Consider the following 17,849-nt stretch of genomic DNA (forward strand, 5'->3'; position numbering starts at 1 on the left):
CGGCTAATTCACTTTGCCCGCACTGAATCGGCGGTTCTCCCGTGTCCGAGAGAGGCGGTTGGGTACCCGGTCGGGACGGAATAACTACCTAAGCCAGAGTAAACTGACTGGAAATTCCGCAAATGAGGTCTCAGGGTTGAGGCGATGCATGCAAAGTCTGAGCATAATACGACTGCTGCCACCGGATACACCTGGTCGTTGGTTATCAGGGGCAGCCCACCTCGCCTTACCTCAACATACACGCCGACACCCACCCCCCGCCCCGGGGTCTCTTGTCTCGGCGCGCGCGCCGCGGCGTTCGTCCAGCCTCCAATGGCACCTGCATCTACGACGGGGGCCGCACCCATCCCGCATTTCTCCCGCGACATGTGTTGAAGAGGAGAGCCTGCCGGGGTGCTAGGCGGGAGGCACAAGCCGAGTGCTCGCCTCGTTATTGGCTGTGTCGCGCCCGCTTGGCCGATGCTACCTTCGGTGTGCCGATAGCCGCTCCCTGCCTCCCTCTCCTACTGAGTCCACATGTCGACGCCGGGACTCCAACCAGCCGCCCCCTATTAGCCAGCGCGAGACCCATCTAAGGGGGAAGCCTAGCCATAAGGCCCGCCCGAGCAAAGAAACACGCGTGCGCTCGACCATGTGAAAGGGACGACGTCCCGAAGCGGGCTCCCCTCCAAGCCATGCCGGTAAGCTTAGCTCGCGGACAGTGTAGTAGCATCGTTTAGCACGCACGTGCTGGCCGTCTGCCCAATAGCAATGTCGGGGCCCAGCGGCTCCCGTCGACGTCGCGACATGCGTAATTCACCTATCGCCGGCTCACGCCCGCGCTTGACGACGCCAGATTGCTCTGGCTCTGGGACGGGGTGGGCGAGTCGAGAAGCCGCTATAGACCTTCGTAGGTCGCCGCACGTGGAGCAGGACAGCCAATGAAGCGACAAAGTAGAAGAGACAGAGGGGGAGGGGGAAAAAAAAGTGACGTTACGTCTCTCATGATGCTTAGACCGGCCTGCGTAACCCTACCTGCGTTGGTGGTTGGGACGGGGGACGCACGCAACGGGTACCCGCCGACGGCGCTGGCTTGGAAGGGGAGGACGAGGACGAGGAGGAGAAACAGAGAAAGCCTATATAGTTACATAGTGGCGGCTGGGTAGGGTCCCCCAGGATATAGGGCGGTCCGGTATTGGATCCGGAAAGGGAAGGAGGCCGAACGAGGTGACGAGCCGATCCGGATTGAGGGCCGCGCGACATGACTTGGTGACCAGGGCCTGGCTGGCGATTTGAACGAGACCTGTATCGAGAGGTCTCAGATCAGCCCAACTAGTCCCCTGTACCTCACCCCAACGTCTAACCGGATTAGGCGATTTTGCCGAGCTTTTTCCCTGTCAACCAAACTTTATCCCTGCCACCTAAACTTTTCGTACAAGGGTTACTAAATTCTCCTTTCTAACCACCGTACGAACGTGCACTTAATTTATTCTTTTTCGCGATTAAAAGTTGCCCTAGAAGTATTCAATAAACAATTAATTAATCGGTGGTGGTAGTGGTGGTTGTAGTAGTGGTTTAGTGGTGGTGGTTTAGTAGTGGTAGTTTAGTGGTGCAGTTGACTTGGTGGTAGTAGCGGTGGTAGAGGCTCAAGTAATCAAAAGGATCTCACCCCAACCAACTAGTGGAGTAAGGTCGTAGGAAAGAGCCAATAGAATCTTTAGGAAGCCGCGACCCGCTTTGGGGTGAGGTTCAGGGGACTAGTTGGGCTGATCTGTAGACTCTGTATCGACAGTATAGTCGGAGGTTTCACTAAGCCACAAGGGAAATCGGCAATGCCGCTGTTGGTGACGCCAGTCTTGGGCTTCGACGGTCGTAGGTATATTAAGAAAGGCTACTACTGGGTGGCGGTGTCTCCCTGTCCTCTTCGACTTCGGTTTCCGCTACGAAGTTCCCCAACGATATAAAAGACAGACGGGCACCGAGGACGGGGGAGAGGGCAGCGCAAAGCAGCCAGGTGTATTCGACAGGACAATGTGCCTATACTGGTGCACCCCGTGATGTGGCTAATGATTAGTTCTGATCGCGGCGCCGGCACGTTGCAGAGGTGATAGGAATATAGTAAATAAAATGTGCATGTTGGATACTTGGCGGGCATGCAACTGGTTTCAAACGGGAATGGAATAAAAAAAGATGCCAGGCGCAGTCGAGGGGGACGAGGGTGACGCTGACGCACATGCGATGCCCCAGAAAGGAAGGCGACCGATGTAAGCCCCTGGTGAGACCCCTGGTGAGACCCCTGCTCATGTTAGTTTCAGTCCAATACTCTACACTCCACAGCTGGGCTCTCCATTAAGTGAGGGGGATTCGGAGAAGCCAGGCACATGGCGTGTTGATCTAGGTATATCCAGAAAGAGTGAGAGAAGAGTATAAATGGGATGGACGGTGCCCTTCACGATGCTGCTTAACAGGCCGAGCCACCCACAAGCATAGGTATATACCCAGAGCCTATTCTCGTTCTTCCGACTCTAAATTAAAGGCGTCGCGATTCTATCAGTCGAGAATGCCTTCCGGGAAGAGCTTCGTCGCTACGGGGCTGGCCCTACTGATGGCCACCGCCATCCCGGCCGTGAACGGCATGCCCATCGAAGAACTGTTCAAGCTCGTGGCTCGTGACCCGCCGCAGGCCCTGGCTGAGAGAGCTACGGCCAATGACAAGAAGTAAGTGGTTCCGGATCCCCCATCGTGGTCAAGCGAGACGGTAGATGCTCAACTCTATAGGTGGCAACCGGCGATGGATTTCGACACAGACGGCTGCTACAACACGCCGGCCATCGACGCGAACGGCAACATAAACCCGGGTCTGCCGCACAACAACGCCGGTCTCTCCTCGGGCTGCAGAGACGCCTCGGACCTCAGCAACAACAACGTATACTCGCGGGCGCGGTGCAATAACGGCTGGTGCGCATACATGTACGACTACTACTTTGAGAAGGACGTGGCCATCGCCAATTTCCCCTTGGATCTCGGCCATACGCACGACTGGGAGCACATCGTCGTGTTCGTCCAGAACGACGAGGCCAAGTACGTGGCCGCGTCGCAACATGGCGACTATGAGACGAAGGCGGCGAGCAGCGTCCGCTGGGAGGGCACGCATCCTAAGATGGTATACCACAAGGACGGACTCAGCACACACACGTTCCGCTTCGGCAACGCGGACGACGATAACATCGAGAACCACACGGGCAGGTGGTTCTACGGCGCGCTCGTCTCCTATAACGGGTTCCCAAGCACTTCGCTCCGGGACCAGCTTTTCGCGCACGACTTTGACAAGGCTACGATCGCGATTAAGGATGGGACTTTCCAAAGCAACCTGGACAAGGCGCGCAAGGAATTCATCAGCGGCTTCGATAGCGGGCAGGATGACGGCTCACCGGGGACCCCTTAATATAAATATAGAGGTTAGAGTTGGTAAGGAAACCAAGCATCGACGAAGGTAGCTTGGCGAATGTTGAAAATTTTTCATAACCAAAGGAAGAAGAGAGAACTGCAATGTGCGGGTGGTGAATGTGTATGAGCATGTGTTATGTATGTGTCCATGTGTGTCTGTCCTCATTAGTCCTGCTACCGCACTCGTTCTACGGCAGCAGGGTGGATCGGACCGGCTGTCTAGGCCTCGGGTTCATTCTTCCACTGCGAATAGTTGTAAAACAAGTTAACGCTCCTGCGCATTGAAGAGTCGCGAGAGGTAGGCAAATTGTGGGTTGGCAAGCAGAGGCCAGCTGGGCTCGCGTCGCTGAGACGCAGACGGGGAGAGAAGTCGGGGAGATATCGACGAGATATCGGCTAGAGCAGAATAGAGGAGAGATAGACGAGGCACTGGCCTGTCGGCTCGTACGTTGCGCGAGAGAGAGAGCCTAGTATGGAATGCAGGCTCGTTGATGGCCTGGTCGCTTACGTGGTCCTCGGAGAGGTCTTCTGGGGGTAGGCCGTACGTGGTCCATATCGCTGAGGTAGATAGTTCTGGTGATGCTCGACGGGATTCATCGTCGGTTGTTGTTGTAGTGTAGAAATTTTATCAGGCCCTCGAGATGAAAGAAAGAAATATACGTAGGTACAATCGACTTTTCCTCCATCCCGTAAACGGGGCATACCGTTTATGGTAGGCACGTGACCGAAATCTGGATACTTCTATCCATGTGACCTTATCGTTATCTTTACGAAATCGGAGTGGACGTGTACCTATGTACTATCTTCATATTTTTCTCGCCTCATCGGCGTCTCCTCTCCCTTTTTTTCTCCTTCTTTTCCCTCACACTTTTAAAACTTGGCACGATTAATCAACCGATTTCTATTCGCCCACTTGCTGTCGGTCATATTTGCGTGCTAGAATGACTTGTGCTTGCTGCCAACTCTACCATCCGCGATGGTCGCCCCTCGGTGCATCGCGGTTTGGTGGTACGCGTATATGCCTGCCTGCGTAAAATGGACTCTCTCTGTCCCTCCCTATACCTACGCATCGTTTTTTCCGTCTTATACAATAAGGAGAGGCTGCACCAGGCTGCATCCTCCGTATGTATTTAATATGGTACCTACGCCTTAGTGCTGCTCTTCCATCCAAAATATACGTACCTACGTAGTTGCGAGATCTCGGCTCTCTCAAGACGCTGAAGCCGTATACTCGTCGAATGCAGTTAGAGCGGGTAGAGCGTTAGAAGGTGAGTGGGCATACAGAGACAACCACGTAGTGTGTTTCCGACGTAATCTGTAAGTGATTTGTTGACGAAGGCCATCCTTGCACTAGCTCAACCCCCGATCTGTCTACCCACGCTCTCCGTTGGTATCCAATGTGTGTCGAATTTCCTCGATGGTCTTCAGCCACCCTACCACGGTCTCGTATGCAGACAACCGGTTTTGTTGAGCTAGACGGCCTAGTTTCCGATCCCGGTGATCCAACCCAGTGACCGACCCCCAGCTTGTCACACGCGCGTGTCTGAGAAGGCTAAGCGAAGCGGACTCTACTACGTGAATCCTCCGTTTGTCCTCGTCCCCCCTTTTCTCTCCTTTCCTCCTCCTCAACGTATCGCATACGCGTGTCCCGTTAATATGGGGATCTTCAGGACGGCACTATTGACGACCGCTTGGGGCGTGGCGGGCAGCGTGGCTGGCCTGGGCACGGGCATGGCCTATTTGGCCGCCAGCACCACCCTCGTCGACCTCGCCAAGGACGACCCCATGTTCCGGACGAAGACCTGGGCCAAGTATAACCCGAAGGGCAACCCCGCGCTCCAGGACGTCGTCATCAAGCGCGTGCCGCTGCGAAAGATCCGACCCGACCTCCGCGACAACGAGGAGGTCCTGACGCTGGAGTTTTGTCGTGGCGTGTGGAGCCGCTGGGGTGCGGCAACTCCTTCTGCTCTGTCTCCGCAGTTTACTCCCCGTTGCCTCCCTACGCTCTTCAGCGCCGGACTCGGGGGACCGAAGTTGCGAATGTCACTGACAGTGCGGGACTCTATCTAGGCTTTTGGGCGCAGAGCAGGTTCCACGAGCGGTACGACCACCCGCCGGGAACGGAGGACCACCTGTGGCACGTAGCGGACCTAGCCGTAGCCAAGTACGAGAAGGGCCAGAAGTTCTCGAACCACTTCGAGGTGGTGAATCGCGAGAAGACTGAGGTGATCGTCCGCTGCGGAGGCTCGCCGCTGCAGCCCGGCCTGCGGAACTCGGACGGCCTGGTGGTGATCAGCGCCAAGATCGACCCGGTCGCCCAGCAGGCCGAGTTCAGCCTCAAGTCGGCGCTGTTCAGCAGCGGCGGGACTTTCGCGGAGGGTGCCGAACACCCCATCCCGCCGACGATCGCGTTCCTGCACCGGTGGTATGTCCGGATGCTGGTGGAGAGCGCGATGAGGGGCGTCAAGTCGTGAAGCTTAGGGCCGAGTAGGGATTGGCTCGACGTGGTAGGTAATTGACTACCTGCCTACTCCTTACCTACCTGTCTAGCCCCTTTCCTACTTCTCGATGTGCTGATACTCAAGGTAGGTCTGCGGGTAGTTAGACTGGGCATTTTGTACGCCTGGCCCATTGTGGATTGTGCATGTTCCTGTTGCTTGTAGCACATCGGTGGAAACAAGGGATAGCAGGCGAGGATATTTTGAGGATATTTTGCCGTACCTACCTTGCTCTTCAAAAAAAAAAAACCATGCTGTCGTCCTCAATCTACCAACGTCTGCACATCTAGGTACGATGAACTCAGATGTATATAACAATCTGCAACCACATACTCACACTCCCCCCGCTGACGCAATGGGGAGAATCGTATCGAAGCGCTCTGACGAAACATTTATTCCATGCGATGAAGACGAGACGACAGCTGGTAAACGCGATATGCATCTAACTATATACCCACGTAGACAACTACATACAACTACCGAGCATGCACATGTATGTAAGAGGGAGGACACCAATACCACCTCAGCTTCAGCCTGCCTACCTAAGGCAGACATGTGTTCATCTTACCCCGGGCTTGGCATATCATGCTTAGGCAGGTAGTTGGCGGTTGATACATACTTCGGGTAGAGGGCTGGAAAAGGAACTTGTCGTAGGGAATTGGCACCTATGAATTGATGTCAATTTGAGGTCTTGTTCAGGTACCCCTCTATCTATCGTCTTCGGTTCTTTTTATGTAGTTATCGAGGTAGGGCCGGGACCGTGTGGCATCCGATGCGGTCGGCCAATCTGGTAGGTAATAATAAATCGACACCATCTCATCTCTCTCCCTCTCTCCCTCCCTCTCACACCACCGAACTCTGCCACCGCCCCCCTCCTCTCCTCTCCCGCCCGTGTCGCAGTTTGATGGTTCCCCGCACCCTCTTCGCCAGCAGGTTCAGCGCGGGAACTCCGGCAAGACGAACTTGCCTGTAACAACCTACTTCTTCTTTCGTAATTGACTACTTTCTTCTCAACACGTCGCCGAGTGCAATCGCCGGCCAATCCAGCTTCGGCACACATCTAGCTATCTACCGTTGTTGGATATATACCCATCCGTTCGCAGCGCGGTGGAGAAACAGACACGTAGCAAAGCGAACTCCTCGCCAACAAAATAAGAGAGCGAGAAAGGGAAAAAAAACACCAACTCGGGGAAACCGACTCGATCAAGCCAGCCGCCACCATGGTCACCACCCGCTCCGCCAGCAAGGCGCCGTCGACGCCCGCGCCCGCCCACAGCGGCGGCAGCCGCAAGTCGGGTGGCACGACGGCCAGCAGCAGCCGAGCCGGCAGCGTGAGCCGGGCTAGCGCCGGGTCGTCGTCGCCGTCGTCGTCGCGCGGGCCCGCGCCGTGGGCCCACGCGCCGAGCCGGCTGACGCTGCTCTGGCTCGCCGTGTCGCTGCCGCTCGTCACCTGGGACTCGGCGTACGTGCTGCTGCGGCCGTGGAGCATGGAGGGCGGCTCGCTGCACTGGCCGCTGTGGGTGCCCTACCGCCTCTACGGCGAAGTCGACCACATCTACGGCTGGAAGGCCTTCCACGCCCACACCGGCTTCACCGCCGCCCAGAGCCTCCTCAACGTTCTCGAGACTGCCTTCTACCTCGCCTACCTGTGGATCTACCTCGCCTCCTCTTCCTCCCCCTCCTCCTCCTCCGACGCGACCCCGCGCGCTCGCGCCCTGGCTGGCCGCCCCGCTGCCATCGCCGTCCTCGTCGCGTTTAGCGCCGCCGTCATGACGCTAAGCAAGACTGTGCTGTACTGTCAGTTTCTTCCCTTCTTGGGTTTGATTTTTATTTTTTATTTTTTTGCTGCCATTTCTCGGTTGTTCCCTCACCGTCGCATGCCAATTGGTAGGAGGTAGGCATTTACTAACGCGAGTCTTCTCCTGGACGGACAGGGCTCAACGAGTATTTCTCCGGCTTCGATAACATCGGCCACAATCCTCCCCGAGACCTAGTCTTGCTGTGGATCATCCCGAAGTAAGTCGCCCCTCCTGTCGATGTGAAAAGTATATCCTTGTTGGCTAACCATATCACGATGCGTGCGCGCGTATGTGCAGTGGCCTGTGGCTCGTCTTCCCTACCTACCTCATCTACGTCCTGGGCGGCGAGATTGTGGAGGGCCTGACGGCGGCGTCGACCGCCGTATCTGTCAAGTCCGAATAAAAAAATCAACTCTCTATTTGGTTAGTCGTTGAGTGGCCAAGAGAGCGTCTTAGTTTTGAATTTGTACGAGCGTGCCTTGTGTGAGGGTAATACATCGTGTATAATGAGGAACGACGAACGAGGAACAACGGTGGAAGAAGTGGTCGAATTACGCTAGCACGTGGCCCGCAATATAGGCCGTTCATATAATGCTTCTTTTAAATACCACCTCCTAACATCAATACTCATGTTACCCCATATACCTGCGCCGTGGCCGCTTGGTTAATAAATGGGTGGGTGGTCGGCTTAATGTAGTTACAGTCGCTGGTGAATCGTATATACAAAAAAATGCAGATACCGTACTGATTTTCCTGCCCGTCCGACACGCTCATAAATGGTTGAGAAGAAAAAAGAATAGGTGCGGTAGGTAGGTATATGCGTAACTCTCCTGTAGCCAAAAAAAAAAAATCCCCCGAAGGCCTACGAGCCCGAACACCTAATGTAAATAAATCTCCGCCAAACTAGGTCGCCCCGGCACCACCGCCTCCACTATTCCTCCAGGCGAGTGGGAGGATTAAAGAAGGGGAATACGAGGAGGCGGCCGGCGACGACGAGGGTTTGGTCGTGCGCGACGGCACTAGCTCGGTGAGCCCGCCGAGGTCCGAGTACTGCTCCCACTCGGGCATCACGTCGTATACGGCGCTGGTCGTCCGCCAGCTCTGCGCCTCCACCTCCATCGTCGCTTGCACCTGGTCCCAGGCCGTCGGGCTCCGCGGCGACGGCATCACGATCGGCAGCGCCACGTCCGCCGGTTTGACGGGCTTCTCCTTCGGGGGAATGGGTTGTTCTATCGTCGTCGTCATCGTAGTAGTAGTAGTAGTTGGTCGGGCTGCTTCGTCGTGCGGGAGATCGCGGTCGCCTTCCGGGCTCGGTGACTGCTGCGTTGTAGTGGTCGCGGTGGCGCTGATGTTGGTGTAGCAGAGCTGTACGGACTCGTGGGCCTCGTCGCTCCAGGAGGTTCTGCTCTGCGGGAGACACAGGGTAGTTTCCGACGGGATCCCGGAGATGAACGTGCACAGTGTCTCGGTGCCGCCTGCTGCGGAGCTTCTGAGGTCGCCGTTGCTCGAGTAGCGTGAAGGCGACGCCGACGCCAGGTCTTCCTCGGTGATCGCTGTGCAGAATCCCATCGATGTCGCCGACCGTGGCGGTGGAGGCAGTTCGGCTGGTTCCGCTGTGGAGTCCTGCATCCCGTTTCCATAATCTTGGACGATGATCTCGACGTGCTGCACCTTCGAGGCTGCTCCCGGTCTTGTTTCCCTGTCGAACTGTTTAGCTAGCCGAGACGACGAGCGTCGCCTCGGTAGGTTAAAGGGAAGACTCTTCGTGAGACTCTCCGTCCAGCTCTTAGTCTTACGCAGCCGCGTGTTTCCGCCCCGAGTCTCGCCTGCTGCGTCTTCACGGCGTGCGGCGCTGAAATAGTCGATGTCTGGTTTGATCTCGAAGCTGCGCTGCGGAGAATTGGACCGTTCACTAGAGCTTACATCTGTTGTCGTCAATGCCGAAACCCCAAGATTTAAGCGGTCCGGCCGCCGTAGGGTCAGACTATATAAAGACGGCTCCTTGCTCCAAGGTGGTATGTCGGTCGTAGAAATGCAAAGATGATACGGCGCCCTCGACGCATCCTTAACCCCAGGCGGGATTTCAGAGGCTTGTCTCAGTGCCTGATACATCGCATATATCAGGACCCAGCGGACTTTCCTGCCGTCTATGGGCCCCAGATTTTCGATCCTGTCCCCTTTCGCTGGAGGGTCGATCGAGTCTTCCTCAAATCGGCGATATGCCCTCACTAACCCGTTCTTTAGCAACTCGTCCTTGTGGTTCGCAGCAGTAAGTAGGGCATCTAGTGTGATTTCTCGCTGTCTCGGCTTTAGCTTCGTTTGTCTGCCTAGCCATGCGATCCTCTTAGGGCTGCTCTCTTGCGATACCTTTGGAAGACGGGGAAGAGTATGTATTAGTGTGGTGAACCCGTGTCTCGTGTCGAACGATCTGATGATCTGCCGCGTCCAAATCCCCCCTTGCGCCAAAAATGGGTCGCTATGGGTCGTGCCGAGCGTCTCATCGACTAGGTACTCCATGAGAGCTTTGAAATCGTCGCTCATTATCCGGAATACTTCTGCTTCAAATATCGTGGTTCGGGGATCGATTGACGGCGGTGGGTATGAGCCAAATTTGGCAGCGTAATAATCTTGTAATAGAGATCGGAATTGTTGAAGGTGCATCTGCGCACCCGAATATAAACCAAGGTGCGCCTCGGATAGCTCATCACGAAGAAAACTTGCTATCATGCTCGAAATCCGCCCTAATTTAAGATTCATCTCAACTTGAGCTCGTCGGATGAGCTTTCGAGTAGTGGGGGACACGTGCTGATCCTGTTAACCCGGAGTATCGAGGTATGGAGCGCGTGCGACTGACCTTATATTCGGGGATAGTAAACAACTGATCGCTCATACCGCAACAGTGCGCAAAGGCAGTGATATAGAGGTCCGTCAGCTGGAAGGCTTCTGCAAAATGAAGAATGGCTAGGGCGTGAGTTGGGCTTCTTTCTAGGTTCAAGTATCCTTCTTCATCTAGGTAATCCATCATGTCTCTGATGTTATCCACACTGTCGTTGCGAAATTCACGCATACTACGCATAAGAGCGATCAGGGTAGTCCCCAGGTTCTCTCCGACCATAGACCTGCGGAAGACAAAGGCGAAAAGATTGCGAATCGACAGGTGGTATTCGAATGCCTGTCGCTCGTCTAACTGAGGCGGCGCGGGGATGAAGAGCTCAATGAGACTCCGCCTCGCCAGTTCACCACCGTCGTCTCGGCCATAGTTTACGGGCTTCGCAACCTCGCGGGCCATAAATTGGTCAGCCAATGGATGACAGGCCGTCTCCAGAAGCATAGAGAAGCGGACCTTGAAACTAGGGCCCCTGCGGCTCCGGCCTTGGCCGTAGAGATGAACGTAACAGTTGCCGTCCCGGTGCCACAACTCGGGGTCCTATATTATATAGGTGAGCGTATGAGCGCATGGTGTACGGGGAAGGAAAGTGGTAAACGCACCCTTCGTAGGTTGTCCCACGGGTTACTTGACATTGCGGCGCCATCCCATCTTCTGACACTCGAGCCGCGAGGCCGTCGCAACACCCCATCCGACCCCTTCGTCTTCCAGCCACGCGATCGGTTCGAAACACCATTATAGAGAGACAGCTCTTGCGTAAAAGTCTCGTCCATATTGTGTGCAGAAAGGGCACTGGTCGGATGATGACGGCTTTCCGCGACGGGGACCGTTGAAAGGGAGGGTATCCTGTATAATTGTCGATCTGATATCGTCATTTTGGGTCAGGAAATCTGTGCGGTCGAGAGCTCAAGTCGACTCTGGGAGCTCGCTCTGACCAAGACCTAATGTGCTAGGTATAGGTTCCGAAGACGTCTCCGCACCTACAATCCCGTCATGACGCTAAGCGTGTCCTCGAGCTCGGACATGTACACTTCAGCCGAGGCGAAAACATCTAACATTCCAGACACCTTAGCGTTTCTGGAGGGCGAGGAGGGGAGAGATGTGGGGGGTGTAGGGCGGCTGGAATTTCATTCACGGCTTCGTAAATGTAAGAATCCCTTAAACCCCCTTACCGTGTAAGTTGCTTCTCGGTCGAGGACTAAGAACGCCAGCGTACTATGCTAGCGTCGACCGTGGCGTTGGGCGTAACCGGCTATCACCATGTTAAGCGTCTTTAAGTCGTCCACCCACCTACGCGTGTGAGCCACCATTCGTACCGAGACACCACCCGTTATTGCACGTTATTAGTAGGGCTTTAGATCCTTGTCTAGTGAGCAAGCCGGCCGCCACCTAAGTGTGTGCTAGCAGCAGCACTGCGAGTCTGGCAACAACAATGCTGCCAAACGGCTGGGAACCTCTGGGATTGCAAGCCTGGCCATCATACATGCAGACTTCGGCGCGGAATCACGGGTTTGCATCCCTGGATCCGTTTCATAACCTTGTCCGCATGTCCTCCTCGGAACGGACGTGTGCCGGCCAACGTGTACGTGGTAGGTGTATTCATCTAGTCTGAACTATGCCGAAGTATTTTAGGCGTCGGGCAGGTTCCATTGCTGCGTACCTGGGCTTAGTAGTATATATTACGTACCCTTCACATACAGGTACATGAACAGCGGAAGTGGGAGGCAGCACCGCGGACCGGAGCATCGTATCAATGCCGGCTTATACTAAAGCGGCATAAGAAATCCACCAGCGCCCGCCGAGTGCTCGACAGGAACTATCATCGCAATGGTTCGACGCAATGACGGGGACAACTAACCGGCCTAGGAGGGCTAGGGTCATCGCGGAGCGCTAGACAAGAGACATTCCTAAGTCTAATCTCGACTTAAGTTTTAGCCAGGCACTCTGGCCGCCCGATTCCGCATGCAAGAAGACGAGGCTGGTGAGAAACGTGGAAAGAAACCGGGAACAAGAGGGAATAACAGACTGGAATATCGACACGACCACCCCCACCCGGGACTGACGGTAGAGACCCCCGGCGCACTTGTGTGCAAAATAGCCGCCGTCAGCCAATGCTGGGCGGGATACGGTTCGACTCGATGCCCTCGCAGGGTGGGGGATGCGCTGACTCGTCGGATTCGGGGATCCATACAGACCCTGTAGTTAGGAGAAGATGCGGTGGTGGTAAGATGAGAAAAGTGTTGTTGGTCAAGAACAAGAATCAGATCAGTTCCCACCTTGCCTACCCACTTATGCATTTACTGAGGCTGCAATTATCGATAGAGACTATGTGTCTTATATAGATATTCAACTATCAATCTTCCTGTGTAGGGAAGTACCTAGGTACTTGAGCGCATGCCCACGGTCCAGACAGCTGGTCCCACGGCGGGCACCTGTGTCCAGGTGTTAGAGGTGTGCCTCTGATTTTTTTATTTAATGTCTACTGATAAGCCGATTATCTAGGCCCACCTCTAAACTTACCCTGCCTGGGAGCATCACGAATCGAATCCAAGGTGTATTCCCACGGTCTACAACCACCAACTCGACTTGCCTAGGTTACGTACAGCCCAGCGAGCCGAACAGCTCGGAATCGCCTCTCCTCCCATCCCGTCTCGAAGAAGCCCAGGCGTATGTGCTGCACGGATACTAGATAGGAAAAACATGACGTCCGAAGAGGTCTAAATGGCACCATCTTTCACACCCTACACGTACATACAATGCCCCTGCCACGAATCCACGAGCCAGGGCCGCCCCGCCGACGAGTCCGCGTCCCCCGCGTCCCCCAACGACCTTCCCGACGACGATGAGCGCACCTTCGATCCGCGGGCCGCGAGATCCAACTACAGCCTCTATCCCCTCGAGTACCTGCTATACTGCGACGTGTGCCACCAGATTCGCTGCCCGCGCTGCGTCGCCGAGGAGCTCGTAACGATATACTGTCCGAACTGTCTCTTTGAAGTGGGAAGCAGCAGTCTGAAGACTGAAGGGAATAGGTATGCGTGATGCCGCTGCAAATCCCTGCTACGTCTATATATACATACACATATACATATACACCTACACCGAGGCGTGGCGCCGGGCTAACAGACATAGATGTACGCGTAGTTGCTTCCAGTGCCCTATATGCATAGGTCCGCTCGCCGTCCAGGCGCTCGAGTCGCCGCCGCCCGAATCCTCCTCCCTCCTGACCCCGGAGGCCGCTGCGGGTGCCACCGCCACCGCCCCGTCCGGGCCGTGGATCCTCACCTGCTCGTACTGCAACTGGAACTCGGCCGAGATCGGCGTCAAGTTCGACAAGCCGCAGGGCATCTTCTCCCAGCTGTCCAAGCTGCGCCACGGCGAGGACCACGCGAAGCACCCGCCCTCCGAGGACATCATCCCCCGGAAGAATAGTACTAGCAGTGACGCCGCCGCGGCCGCGCCGGAGACCGTCAAGGCCCGGTTCGCCGCCATGAAGTCTTTCTACGCGAGCCAGACCAACACGGGCACGTCGAGCTCGAGCCTCGCCGGCATCGGCGACTACGGCCTCAGCTCCCCGGGCGCGCTCTCGCGCATCATGAACCTGTACTCGGGCAACGGCCTCGGCGGGCTCGGCGGCGGCGGCGGGCTCAAGCCGAAGGCCAAGGCGAGCGCGATGCGGGAGGCCGAGGGCGCGGGCGAGGGCTTCCGCGCCGCGGACCTCGACGAGGGCGCCGCCGTCGCGAGGCTGCGGCGCGGCGGCTGGCGCGGCACCGTCACGGGCGAGCAGGCGCGGTGGCAGGTGGAGGAGGGCGCGCGCTTCACCGACGAGCTGTGGCCGATCCCGTACCTGCTGCGCACGAAGCGGTCGAAGCGGTGTCCGGTCTGCCGGCACATCATCAGCAAGCCCGAGTCCAAGGTGGGCAACACGCGGTGGCGCATCCGCCTCGTGGCCAACAACTACATCCCGTCGATCTCGATCAAGCCACTCAACCCGGCGGCGGCGGCAGCAGCGGCGGGCGCGACGGAGGCCTCCGGTCCCGGCGGGCTCCTCCAGCCGCTGCAGCCGGCCCAGTTCCTCCTCACGTTCAAGAACCCCATCTTCGAGGACATCAAGGTGACGCTGGCGACGCCGGCCGCGACGCCGGGCCGCTTCGCGTCCAAGGTCACCGTCCTGTGCCCCGAGTTCCACATCGACGCCAACACCGACACCGACATGTACCTCGACGACGTGCTCAAGGAGGGCGACCGGGAGGGGGCGCGGCGGCGCCACCGGGGCGACGAGAGCGGCGGCGGCGGCGGCACGGGCGCGGGCGCGGGCCCCGGCGGCCCGCACCAGGCGGAGGCGGGAAAGGTCTGGGAGCGCGGCCGCAACTGGGTCAGCATCGTGGTGGAGGTGGTGCCGGCGTCGCTGCGGGGGCCGGGCGCGGGCGCGGGCGCGGGCGCGAGGCCCGGGTCGGCGTCGTCGTTCTCGTACTCGCTGCCGTCGTCGCCGGCGCTGTCGCGCAAGCAGTGGGCGGCGGGCGCCGGCACCGAGTCCGAGTCCGAGGCGGAGCCCGAGCAGCCGGCGGCGGCGGCGGCGGCGGCGCCCGAGGCCGCGCCGCTGCGCGAGGACGAGGACGTGCTCGAGATCCCCATGTTCGTCCGCCTCGAGTGGGAGGGCGACGTCTCCCAGGACCAGGTCGGCGGCGGCGGCGGCGGCGGCACCGGCGCTAGCGGCGGCAAGGAGAAGGACTCGCGCGAGAAGAAGGAGCTCGCGTACTGGTGCGCTATCGGCATCGGACGCATCAGCCAGGAGGCGGCGGCCTAGCTTAGTTGAACTGAGAAGGTTTTTTTTTTTTTTGAAAAAAAAAAGAGAAAGAGAAAAGGATAAGAGGAATCTACGATACCCCTACTAGAGTACTGCTACTACGTGGAGAGAGAGGGAAGATAGGGTAAACGAGAAGAGAATCAAATTTCACACGTGAGACGATGTTTGAGTTGAAGAAGGATGAACGCAATGGGTATTAATTGTCATCAGAAAACCGGCTTGTCAATTGTTCCACAAGCTATCTAGACGCCGTGCCACACCCTTTTTGGCCCACCCGGATTGCCATGCCGTATGCCATACCAATCAATGATGAAAGGTGATTGCCAATGCGATCACCCTAGCCCGCCCGCACGCTGCCCGCGAACACCCGCTCGGCTCTAGTACTCGGTAGCGCCGGACTGGGGGAACTCGAAGGTGACGGTCCGGCCGGTCAGCTTGCGGTAGACCTCGGAGTAGGTGTCCAGTCGGTAGTCGACGCCGCCGCGCTCCTTCTCGTCGAGGATGATCTTGAGGAGCTTGCTGTTGTCCTCCTTGGTGCGCAGACGCTTGCCGACGATCTCGACGGGGTAGACGAGGTCAGCGAGGATGGCGTCGTGGACGGCGGTCAGGGTACGGGAGCGCGGTCGCTTCTGCTTAAGGGTGTTGCGCGAGCGGGCCGACCGCTTGGGCCGCGGCAGGATGCGGCGCGAGGCCAGGATCAGGACGTGGCGGTCGGAGAACTTCTTCTCGAGCTCGCGGGTTAGACTGTATCGGAGGCAGCAAGCGCCGGTCAGCATCGATGCTTACGGAAGAGCCTCAATTGCGGCTATCTTTTTTCTCAGGGATGACTTACCGCTGCTGGACACGGTGGAAGCCCTGCAGGGATGGGACGGGGACAAAGATGACAATTGCCTTCTTGCCGTGGCCAACTTCGATCTAATCCAGACCAAAAGTCAGCAGGCGAGCTCCAGGACACATTTAAGCAGCTGTGTTCCTTGGACCGCTTCCCGTCCTATTCCACAAGTCTGTCTCTCTCTTTTCTCCATCTTATCCTCTCCCTCTCCCGCTGTCTTCCTGTCTCTTCCCACACAAGCTAGCTGCATGGAGACGTCGCGAGTCTCTCGTATCCGGCCCGTCGTGGCGATCCGCGGACGGGCGGCTTATAGCGAGAAGGTGCATGCTCGGACTGAGTATGCCGTCGGCTGGGAGACAGTCGACGCGCGGAGGCAGAGAGCCGGTGTCAAGCGGTCGGGAACAGGCCACGGGGAACTAGGAGGGTATAATAATGGGAGGGAGGGGGGCAGAGGAGTCATTGGCTTCTCACCTCTCGGGCGGAGACGAATTGCAGCGGTCGGAGGGCGGCCTTGAGGTCGGCTGTGTTGGTCTCGAGATCATAGAGAGCACCGGCGATGCTGGTCTCGAGCTCAGAGGGATTCTGCCGCGACGGGCTGTTGGGCGCGATCTTGTTCAGAGAGGCACTCATGGCTGCGGCTTTCTCGAATAGATGAGGGTCGAGAGTCACAAGGGGCCGGCGGTGGTGGGTGTTAGTGAGTAGCAGGTGTAGTGTTGAGGTTGCGAGACGGTGCCGGTCGAGAAAATACAAAATCTCCAATCCACAATTTAGAGCGGAGGGGGATAATTTCCCAAAATTCGCATCGGATTGTGGGCGACGGCGCTCGGACCACACAGGGTACACATCTGGTGGTAAGGCATATGATTGGTTGGGTGATCGTACCTAGGTACGGGAGAATCCGGATAAATCTATTCCCGCGCCTCACCTGTGCTCCGTACTCCGTAGTAAGTACCTAGGTATCTTGGGTGATGCGGACTCCAAATTCCATTATGTAAGAATGCGCGGTCCCTTGGCTGGTTACTTCTCTATGTTATTCCTGCCTGCGCGGCGATGCCGACTTCACTGATGCATACTATAATCAGACATCTGCTGTCGTTATACTCGCTATCACTATAGAAGAACCAGCAGCCTGCATCATCTACACACAATTTTGGATAGCTTTCTAGTCGTGTATCCCTCTAGAGGTAGGTAGGCTGCCGTCTCACTGAACCTGCATCGACGGACCTCGCCTGTCATCTGTAACGGTCCCGGCCTTCCCCCGAGTCCAGCTCGGCACCATGATAGGCACTGTCTGCACTCGTGTAATATGGAGGCGGTCCAGGGCCGAAATGGCTTCCTGCTCGCTCACGTATCCCGGCAAGACACGCTCAGACCTGAATGGCAGATCAGACCCAACCGCAGCCCCCGTCAGCAAGGGTTGCCGTCCAACATCGCCTACACATACGCTGCGCCTCTCAGCTTCAGCCAATCAGACATGGTGGGTATGTCCAAATTGGGATCACTCTCTTCTCTTCACTACGAACTTGTCTTTGCTCACGGCTACGGGAACAACTTTGGGCGCAACCGCAGTCGTAACCTGCCAGCGAGGACTAGCGGGTCA

The 17,849-nt window shown here is 57.1% G+C and overlaps 6 protein-coding genes across 6 annotated transcripts; 4 read left to right on the forward strand and 2 right to left on the reverse strand.

Moving 5' to 3' along the window:
- Positions 1–1,916: 1,916 nt before the first annotated feature.
- GGS23DRAFT_583451 (uncharacterized protein) lies at positions 1,917–4,059 on the forward strand. The gene is made up of 2 exons (XM_051517279.1): positions 1,917–2,697; positions 2,758–4,059. Exons 1-2 carry the CDS (start codon positions 2,540–2,542, stop codon positions 3,422–3,424), a joined length of 825 nt encoding a protein of 274 aa, XP_051368721.1. The 5' UTR covers positions 1,917–2,539; the 3' UTR covers positions 3,425–4,059.
- Positions 4,060–5,082: 1,023 nt separating this feature from the next.
- GGS23DRAFT_599940 (uncharacterized protein) lies at positions 5,083–5,900 on the forward strand (the record flags this gene model as incomplete). Its single annotated transcript, XM_051518995.1, has 2 exons — positions 5,083–5,374; positions 5,497–5,900. 2 exons carry the CDS (start codon positions 5,083–5,085, stop codon positions 5,898–5,900), a joined length of 696 nt encoding a protein of 231 aa, XP_051368722.1.
- A 1,121-nt stretch (positions 5,901–7,021) lies between these two features.
- On the forward strand, positions 7,022–8,376 carry GGS23DRAFT_258822 (uncharacterized protein). Its single transcript, XM_051512335.1, has 3 exons — positions 7,022–7,721; positions 7,859–7,940; positions 8,021–8,376. Exons 1-3 carry the CDS (start codon positions 7,145–7,147, stop codon positions 8,124–8,126), a joined length of 765 nt encoding a protein of 254 aa, XP_051368723.1. The 5' UTR covers positions 7,022–7,144; the 3' UTR covers positions 8,127–8,376.
- Positions 8,377–8,626: 250 nt separating this feature from the next.
- GGS23DRAFT_599942 (uncharacterized protein) lies at positions 8,627–11,245 on the reverse strand (the record flags this gene model as incomplete). The annotated part of the gene is made up of 3 exons (XM_051518996.1): positions 8,627–10,528; positions 10,578–11,150; positions 11,213–11,245. The coding sequence occupies 3 exons, from the start codon at positions 11,243–11,245 to the stop codon at positions 8,627–8,629; spliced, it is 2,508 nt and encodes an 835-aa protein (XP_051368724.1).
- A 1,874-nt stretch (positions 11,246–13,119) lies between these two features.
- GGS23DRAFT_614542 (dynactin p62 family-domain-containing protein) lies at positions 13,120–15,809 on the forward strand. Its single transcript, XM_051520654.1, has 2 exons — positions 13,120–13,642; positions 13,743–15,809. Exons 1-2 carry the CDS (start codon positions 13,332–13,334, stop codon positions 15,415–15,417), a joined length of 1,986 nt encoding a protein of 661 aa, XP_051368725.1. The 5' UTR covers positions 13,120–13,331; the 3' UTR covers positions 15,418–15,809.
- Positions 15,587–17,014, reverse strand: GGS23DRAFT_583475 (40S ribosomal protein S7). Its single transcript, XM_051517280.1, has 3 exons — positions 16,721–17,014; positions 16,250–16,332; positions 15,587–16,161 (listed from the first exon to the last, which is right to left on the reverse strand). Exons 1-3 carry the CDS (start codon positions 16,877–16,879, stop codon positions 15,795–15,797), a joined length of 609 nt encoding a protein of 202 aa, XP_051368726.1. The 5' UTR covers positions 16,880–17,014; the 3' UTR covers positions 15,587–15,794.
- Between the last annotated feature and the right edge of the window lie 835 nt (positions 17,015–17,849).

Source organism: Durotheca rogersii (assembly GCF_024521655.1).
Source record: "Durotheca rogersii strain YMJ 92031201 chromosome Unknown GGS23scaffold_27, whole genome shotgun sequence".
Classification (NCBI taxonomy): Eukaryota; Fungi; Ascomycota; class Sordariomycetes; order Xylariales; family Xylariaceae; genus Durotheca; species Durotheca rogersii.